The sequence below is a fragment of the Octopus bimaculoides genome, chromosome 27 (genome assembly GCF_001194135.2).
Source record: "Octopus bimaculoides isolate UCB-OBI-ISO-001 chromosome 27, ASM119413v2, whole genome shotgun sequence".
Classification (NCBI taxonomy): domain Eukaryota; kingdom Metazoa; phylum Mollusca; class Cephalopoda; order Octopoda; family Octopodidae; genus Octopus; species Octopus bimaculoides.
In genome coordinates, this window is record NC_069007.1 from 18511025 (window position 1) to 18520528 (window position 9504).

The 9504-nt window shown below is 38.6% G+C and overlaps 1 protein-coding gene across 1 annotated transcript; it reads left to right on the forward strand.

Moving 5' to 3' along the window:
* Window positions 1–6: 6 nt before the first annotated feature.
* On the forward strand, window positions 7–9470 carry LOC128250977 (uncharacterized). The gene is made up of 2 exons (XM_052977175.1): window positions 7–6454; window positions 7155–9470. Exon 2 carries the CDS (start codon window positions 7182–7184, stop codon window positions 9105–9107), a length of 1926 nt encoding a protein of 641 aa, XP_052833135.1. The 5' UTR covers window positions 7–6454; window positions 7155–7181; the 3' UTR covers window positions 9108–9470.
* The last annotated feature ends 34 nt before the right edge of the window (window positions 9471–9504 follow it).

Consider the following 9504-nt stretch of genomic DNA (forward strand, 5'->3'; position numbering starts at 1 on the left):
GTACTTTGTTTCATAAAAATTGGCTACAGGAGCCTTGAAAAGAAGTAGCTGTGGGCTGGACAAAAACACAAATTATACAAATAAACACAAAATGAGATATTGAATCTCTTACAATTATTCAACCATGGACACAATGTCCTCACAAAAATGAGGCGCTTTTGTCCAATCTAGTTTCAACTCGAGGCACCAAAGCTCCTACTCCTCCTCCCGACTAGGCTACTTGCCTCCTTGAAGCACCTTGATGGTGTTATGTTGCACTTTAGGGCAAATCTATTTGTGTCCTTGGGGAATGAGTCCAAAATTCTGCATAGATCATTTTCCTATATGACCTCCGCAGCTACCTGCGTAGGCCAATCAGGGGCCTCCATGCAGTCCAGAAGCCCTTTCCTTCAGCATTTTCTTTCCAACTTCTTAATGAAGTTCTTACAGCCCCTCTCTTGTGAAAGAAGACCACATATTCCAACTCCAACTCCATGGGAATGGTCATAGTTTCCTCCGTCGGTGGCACAATTCCCACCAATGGGATTTCAGGACATGCCAGCAGTGTACCACTAACCGCCGGCAAAGATCCATTTTTTCTTTTTCTTCCCTTGTGCTATGAGAGGGTAGAGTTCTATTGTTTTATCCGGAAGATCTTCCCTCCCTCCCACGGCCTTCGGTGGGCCTCCATTGTTGCCAACCTTCTTCCTCTTACAGCCCTTTTTTTTTTGAGGAGGTTTCCACCGCGACTGTTTCTATCCCCCATTCCGACTGGAGAGAGGTAGATTCCTTTGTCACCAACTGTTCCAGGACCTTGCTCTGATCCTGGAGATAGTTTTTTTTAAATATGGCCTGGTTCCAGGTACAGGTGACACTTCGGGCCCTCAAGTATCACCAGATACCTGTTTCTGGCCATCCTTAAAAAAATCTGGAAACACCAGATCTTTTGCGGCTGATTGCGTCCACAAGGTCAAAACAGCTTTTGACTCAACCTAATCAGCCGTCGGCAATAACTTCACATTTAATAGTTTGGGTCCTCTGCCACCCAGACCCTGGAGGAAAGTGTCCCCTATCCACTTGGGCTCCATCCAGGGTGGCAGCCCGCAGACCCAAGCTCTTGTCAGTTGGTACTTCATAATACCACACTGTCAAATTTTGTCCATTTTTAAGAGAAGCCGCGACTAGTTACTTTTGAAGTCTTCTTAGAACTGTGAATTGTCAGTTTATCTGGAAGGAAGCAATGCCATTATTGATAAGGGGAGTTGAAATTAATGCACAAAAGATTTCACAGCTCTAGCAGGATTCCTTCATAGTCAGCATATGAACTTTTCAGCCCACCTTTGTACAGGCGAGAAACCATATCATGTGATATCTGTTGTGAATCATTCTCTTTCAAAGAGGTAAGCTCTTTAGACACTGATGCATTCATACAGGTGAGAGACCATATTATGGTGATCATCATCATCATCATCATCATCGTTTAACGTCCGCTTTCCATGCTAGCATGGGTTGGACGATTTGACTGAGGACTGGTGAAACCGGATGGCAACACCAGGCTCCAGTCTAATTTGGCAGAGTTTCTACAGCTGGATGCCCTTCCTAACGCCAACCACTCAGAGAGTGTAGTGGGTGCTTTTACGTGTCACCCGCACGAAAATGGCCACGCTCGAAATGGTGTCTTTTATGTGCCACCTGCACAAGCCAGTCCAGGGGCACTGGCAACGATCTCGCTCGAAAATCCTACGGGAGCCAGTCAGACGGTACTGGCAATGGCCACGCTCAAAATGGTGCATCTCATGTGCCACCCGCACAAGAACCAGTCCAGGGGCACTGGCAACGATCTTACTTGGCTTGCCGGGTCTTCTCACGCACAGCACATAAAATTATCACTGAACTAAACACAAGCACTTTCATACTGGATAGAAGCCTTATTGGTGTCATGTGCATGATGGATCCTTCTCTTGAAATGGTACATTATCTTTTCGTGTACACATTCATACGGGAGAAAAGCCTTACTGCTGTCATTTACGTAGTAAATCCTAATCTTGAAACTGAGACTTAACTACTCACATATGTATTCACACTGGAGAAAAACCATACCACTCTTCAGAGAGACTTTCTTGGCTCGGTGATACTCTCTTTTAGCCAACAGCTCCTCAGAGTTTTAAAATTTCTGGCCATCCAGAGAATATTGTTTGGATTTTGAAGCTATGGGTTGCAATCAATTGTGAAATAACCAAACAGAGAAATGGGTGGTACAGAAGCTGTAGTGAGACTGCAGGCAGTTGGAGTAGGCTTAATTCCCGCAAGTAGAATCTCTCAAGAGAAGAGTAGTGCTTAAGGAAGTTTTTGTCCCAGGGTGACATCACAACAAAAGTTTGGGGTGACAGAGAATGTGACAGTCAAAATAATCAATCGAAAATTATACTGACTACTTCCATCAGTTAATTCTACGTTATTTTGTTAATTTTACAAGTTAATTTCTTGTTATCTTGCTGAATTTACAAATTATGCAGTGTTTGGAACATGGTATATGTTCTGTTATGTGTTTAGAACACAGTCTATGCTCTGTAAAATTTGATCGTTAATAATTTCACTTAGCACTGCAGTAAGTAGTACATACAAGGTGCATTCTGTAAGTTTTGAGACTTTTACAGGAAAGGCATTTTTTTAATTTCAAAAAGGTCCAAAACTCTTATCCTTTTCTAAGTAGGATCCACCGACTTCATTGCACTTGCTGTAGTGCTCCAGCCACTTTGTGAAGGGCTTCCATGAAAGTCCTCCAAAGTGAAGGTGTCCAGGACACGTGTCACATTCTTTCATCTCTTTCAACTTGGGGAAGGACCAAAAGTCACAGGGAACAAGGTCTGGATTTTAGGAAGAGCGAGGAATACTTTTGATGCCCATCTCTGTGAAAAGTAGTTGGTTACCAGGATGGAATTGTGAACAGGTGCATTGTCCTGGTGCAGGTACTTTGATATGGCAAACTGTGATGCTCTCTGGGAAGCCCTCAACAAATCTGGGTGGTGCCCCCAAAAAGATGGTCAGAGAAATGAGATGGTATGATGGCCTCTGTGGGGTGGAAGGTGGTTCAGCTTTTTATACATTCCTTATGAAGAATGGAACCAAGCAGGGTTGTGTAATGGCCATTGTCTTGTTTGCAGTTTACTTCTCAGCCCTGCTACATTCAGAGATGTTAACAAAGGTGCGCTTATCCAGTTTAGGACAGATGGAAACATTTTGAATCCACACCGCCTGGGAGCCAGACCCCGAACGATAAGGCTTCATTCTGGAAATGTAAACGTCATTTTATGGGTCAAGGCTTAGTGGTCAGGGTGTTGGACTCATGATAGTAATATTGTGGTTTTGATCCCTGGACTGAGTGATGCATTGCGTTCTTGAGCAAGACATTTCATTTCATGTTGCTCCAGACCACTCAGCTGGTAAAAATGAGTAATCCTGCGACAGACCGGCATCCTGTCTAAGGAAGAATACATATGCCAGAGAAACCAGGAAACTGCACCTATGTTCCTTACAGAGTAATGTGGACTTAGCAAATGTCATTTTTTGTCTCTCTGCCAAACAATCATCCAGTCTATCAGATGCCACTGTTATAATCTGTGATGCCTCCAAGTTGCCTGTCTTGTTGGAAAACTATATTAGTAATTGTTACTTTTAACTTTCTGTGTTTTTCCAGGAGGAGGTGACCATTAAGGTTCTGCCTTCCAGTGTAATTCTTTGCTGGTACTTTCTTCTGTGTAGAGTCATCCTTATCAATTTAGGCATTGAAGCCTTCCAGGAGGATTAGCTTTGGTGCGTGCATTGACAGACAGCTCAACCAACACACTAACCGAACCACGTATTTACAAACACCGGGAACTTTCTTGACTCAAAAAGTCTTGTCGCTTTGTTAGCAACCAGCTTCAACTCTCTCAGGAAGAACTTGACTATGAGCCCTCTCGTACCTCTGGTATTGGTGCTTTTCCTTGACAGACTACTCCAGCAATCTCATGAAGTTTCCATTTTCTGTCACACTTTATGGTCTTGTTGTTGCGTCTGACTTTCTCATTCTCAGCCATAAGCAATGTGGTGATTGCTCTTGTTTTTGCGGTTTTGAATTCCTCTGCTACCGAGGAAATTAGTTTGTGGAGCTTAGAGAGGTCTTACTGAACAAACAGAGCTGAAATTTGGGGCAATGCTTAGCCATCTTCATATGAGCTTACTACACAGCTTTTCCATTGCCTGTGTCCAAGTCTTTAAAAAGTTATAAAGTGAAAATGGCCACTGCAGTCTAGGTATGATGTCATACTGGAAACACCATACTTTGAACCTTCCAAACAACTGGCTTTTATCAACTGCCATTCGCTGGTTGTCTAGTTCGGTTTTGGTGTCTTCAGCATTACCAGTATCCTTAAGAGTATGATAGCAGACTCCTTTTTCTTGGAGTGTTGGAACCCCAGAGCCCTGAAGGTGTCATCTTCAGCTTTCTTTTTAAGGAAACTTTTCAAGCTTTCATTTCATATTTCAAAAAAATATTCAAACAGTGAAAATTTCAAAAGAAAACCAGATTTAATAGTTTTATCAGTTGATGATCAGAAATGAATAACTCTGACCACTGGCTATTGGAACCTTTCTGTTATAATGTATTAAAGAATGCTCTAACTTTGTATTGTGTCCTGTAATTTATTGCTTCTGATAAATCAACAGATATGGATCAAAACAGTTTGATTGAAATTTCTTGGTGATACTAATCCTCAGCTATTGAAAGTTTCAAATTTCCATCACGCTTTGAAATTCGGAGTACCAAGGAATATCAAACTGTTTTGATCCATATATATAACTCCCAATAAATGTATTGAGTGCCCATCTTTCATTTGTCCACTCACTCGTATATGTATATCAGGCTGAGTAGAAAGTAAGCAACGTTTTGAAACATGAAATTCATCACAATATATTTCAAATACAAAGACTCACACGCATATATATATATACAAATAAAAGGGTAAAGGATTATCAATTTATTAATTAATTAATAATTAATAATTTTTACCAAGCCCTTCGGTATGTAAACACCATTATTTGTGAAGAACTTATTTAAAAGTTCTTATACATTTATAAACATAATTAAGGGATCAGCAACAGCTGCTTATCCCTTAATTATGTGTATCATCATCATCGTTTAACGTCCGCTTTCCATGCTAGCATGGGTTGGACGATTTGACTGAGGACTGGTGAAACCGGATGGCAACACCAGGCTCCAATCTAATTTGGCAGAGTTTCTACAGCTGGATGCCCTTCCTAACGCCAACCACTCAGAGAGTGTATATATATATATATATTATAATATTAGGGATAAAAATCCTTGAACTCTACATCTTTCCCATCTGGATGTTCTTCAAGTCCTCAAACAAAGACAACACTTTCTCTTGAATGATTTCTTGGCTAATAGTAGCACATTGACGATTCAGCCTATCAATCCAAAGAGAAAGAAGACTTTCCATTTCTTCAAATATTTGCCTCTTTTCTTATAGGTTACAGTGTTCTTCACCCCTGGAGCTTCAGATTTGACATGTGCTAAAATCTATGTATATATATACGTGTGTGTGTGTGTGTGAGCATTTCTTTGTAATGGACAGCAGAAACGCATGTGAACACCTGTTGTCAACTTACCAATGTATGTATGTATGTATATACGTGTGTTTGTGTGAGCATTTCTTTGTGATGGACAGCTGAAACGCAGCATGTGAACACCTGTTGCCAACTTACCAACCCTCTCTCTCTCTCTCCTAAAAACTACGTATTCTTCACATCCATCTTTCTTTCCCTTTGGTATTTTAATTTACTTATTGGTGTGTGTCTATGTATTCATATGCATGCAGCGCCCATCATAATATATTTTCATCTTTCACCACAAAGCTCCGCCCACTGTTTGGAAATTTCCAAATTTAGATTCTTTCATTCAACTTCTATTTTACTCCTCTCATTCAAGTTCTAGCGTAACTAGACTGTGTGCCACCCGGGCCGGACCCCACAAAAAAATACATATTGCCTAGACCCAAATGTGCCACCCGGGGGCCTACCGCCCCACCCCCTAACTACGCTAGTGCCTCACACCTTCCTTATACAACAGCAAAAATAACCCAACGATAGTCAAGAGTTTCAGAAGTTATAACATCAAATTATTTCCCATCATCCCTTTACACACCAACACCCTATTTGTTATGCCACGTCACCTACTGCTGCCGTTTCCACCCACGTTAACAGCAGGTCGTGATACTGACAACCTCAACCAATCACCAATATGATTATAATTGGCTCAGAAATCACTTCCAAACTATGTCTTGACCATAACATGCATGGATATCTTACTGAATGCAACACATTTCTCCAGACTCTTCGATTATTTTCTTTCTTGCATTTGAAGAGCGGGTTTTTTTCTTGAAATATTATAAAGCTATTAAACAACCTATGTAAGGTAATAATACAATATCCTTTTCTTTCTTATCGTTTATTGACATCAACTCATATATTTTGATCAACAAGTCATCGACATTGCTCTAAGATTTTCAAGCATTTATCTCTTTTATACATACTGTAATGCTTCAAGTAAATTACAATACACCTTCACACATTGTGTGTATATGCGTGAGCATGCATTTTCACGTGTGTTTAAATATATGTGTATATGCTTGGACAGATATATATATGTATATACAAGCGTTTGTGAATATAGTTATGTTTATGTTCAGGGTGTTCAGACTAAGTTTGACAGTTTGCGTAAAAGGAAAAAAAAACACAATGTCACATCCAAAAATTAAAGTATTATAAAAAATCAAAATCATATTCAACAAGATTGTGATTGAGAGGTAAGTTTTGTAGCGTACACTCGATTGAAATCCTTCTCTCCCCTTTATTATATAAACGTGCATTCGAACGTAGCAGGTAACAGCTAGCCTTTGGCCGCTATTTGGACCCAGTTGTGTCCACTACTCTGATTGGTTGGTATTGGCGCAATTTGTCTCTTACTCTGTCGCGGTCTGGGAATCGAAACCGCGATCCTATGACCGCTGCCCTAACCACTGGGCCATTGCGCCTCCACCATAGCAATTAAATACAATGCATAACACATTTCATTGTTTTAAATGATATAAATAAGTCATTTTTACCTGTTTCAGATTTTCTACAAATTAGTTACGAAAGAAATGGACAAAAAGATAGTGATCCCAATTTTGTCTATGTGCACCGTTATTTCCATGTATGTTGTATGGAAGTTTTTTCTGAACAGTGGCAATATTAAACAAGTAGTCGAAATGCACCTTAAATACTTGGTTGATTCGGAACAGTGTCGGATTCCCAATATTAATCCATTCGATACTTCTGTACGTAAACATTTCCGGATAAGTAAATGGCGACCCTGTCCGGGTAACGCTTCTTTGACGTATCAGGAGAATAATATTTTAAGAATTAATAAGACTGTTATCAAACAACAATACAAAAACGATTATCCTTTATGTAAAATATATCCAATATTGAGACTTGATATTGACGATGATCATATCGAATATATGAACGAATCCTTACAGTTTAAAGAAGACGTGAATATATCTCATGAATTCATAAAAGTTCAATGTTTTGATAGAGATAATAAAAAAATCTATGTCAATTTCCATGCCTTTGTTCAGATGAAGGAATTACCGCACGCAGATAGATCGAATAATACCTATGACAATGCCATTATCTCCTCAGATGATTCTGTGAAAAACAGTCACTCTACAAATTCCGTTGATAAAGAAAACAAGCTTTCATTAAATGTTCTTTTAATAGGAGTTGATTCAGTTTCGCGACTGAACTTCATACGACAAATGTCACTAACTCGTCGATTCTTATTAGATCATGGAGCTATTGAGATGCTTGGTTACAATAAAGTGGCTGATAATACATATTCCAACATGATACCATTTCTTACTGGTAAATATGAAGACGAACTACCTGAATCAAAGAACCTAGATTTGATACCGTTTGATGAATACGATATAATTTGGAAACATTACAATAAATCCGGTTACGTTACTATGTTTACAGAAGATTCAACATCTGGAGCCATGTTTAACTATCTAAAATTCGGTTTTAAGAAACAACCGACAGACCATTACTTCAGGCCATTTGCACTAGAAAGAGAGAAAGAACATAGCTTTTGGTCAAATAATGGGTTTTGTTTTGGTAATCGTATGGAAGTAGCTATTAATTTACAATATACATATGATTTTATTAGAGTCTATAAAGATAAACCATATTTCACTTTAACATTCATCACACGCATTTCACATGATGACATGAATAAGGCTGGACGAGGAGACTTTGAATATCTAAAGTTCCTTCAGAAATCTTCTAATCAAAATCTACTAAACAATACTATTTTGTTTTTCTTTTCTGATCATGGATTTAGATATGGCCAGTTTCGTGAAACTTATGTCGGTCGACTGGAAGAACGGCTTCCTACTATGTATGTACTTCCGCCTGAATGGTTCAGGGATAAATTTCCTACTTTATGGAATAATCTTAGAGTAAACACTCACAGACTAACAACACCGTTTGATATATATGAAACCCTACAAGATATCTTGGATATCGAAAAAGCAGAAGAACGTTCTAAATCTAATGAAGTTGACAATAAAAATCTAATACGAATCAGCCTCTTCAGAAAGATACCTTTAAACCGTTCTTGTGAGAGCGCCGCTATTAAACCACATTGGTGTACGTGTCACTTCTTTACTTCAGTTGCTGTTAATAATACAATTGTAATTATCGTAGCTAATTATCTCGTGAGTTATATAAACAATATGATATTAAATTCTAGTAAATTGTGTGCCAAATTAGAATTACAGAAAATTATAAATGCTGAAGTCTCAGTTTCTTACTTTGGTAACCAAGTACAGACTCATAAAGATTACCGAGTTATAATCCAAACACATCCTGGAGGAGGTTTATTTGAAGGAACAGAAAGATATTACAGTAATGATAAACAATTATCACTGATGGGAGAGATTAGTCGAATAAACCGCTATGGAAATCAGTCAGATTGTATTCACGACAATCTCTTAAGAAAATATTGCTACTGTAACAGATAGCATTGCAATATTTCACTTCTAGCATACTTGTTTCATCAAATATGCTGGCAGTTTTTATTTAATGATAGAAAATGGTATATCGACACAATGGGAGAAACCATTGCTAAATGTCTTTAATCTAGTAAATATATGGACATACAAAGAATTGAAGCACTTGAGGAATATCAGATACAGTTGTGCCGTCTCGGTTGAAAATATCGTACATATAATGTATGTATGTGTGTATTATATATATATATATATATATATATATGTATTTGTTCATATGATGATATCTCCACAATGTGTTGATGATGAGAAAAACATGTAATCGTTACCAATATAGCAAGAGATTCATCCGCAAAAAATCTAAAGTAGACTCCTTAAGAATCGTTCTCCTTGGTTATATATCCAAAAT

Excerpts from the sequence above, each read along its gene's own strand:
- LOC128250977 (XM_052977175.1), top strand. The coding sequence starts at position 7,182 with ATGGACAAAAAGATAGTGATCCCAATTTTGTCTATGTGCACCGTTATT.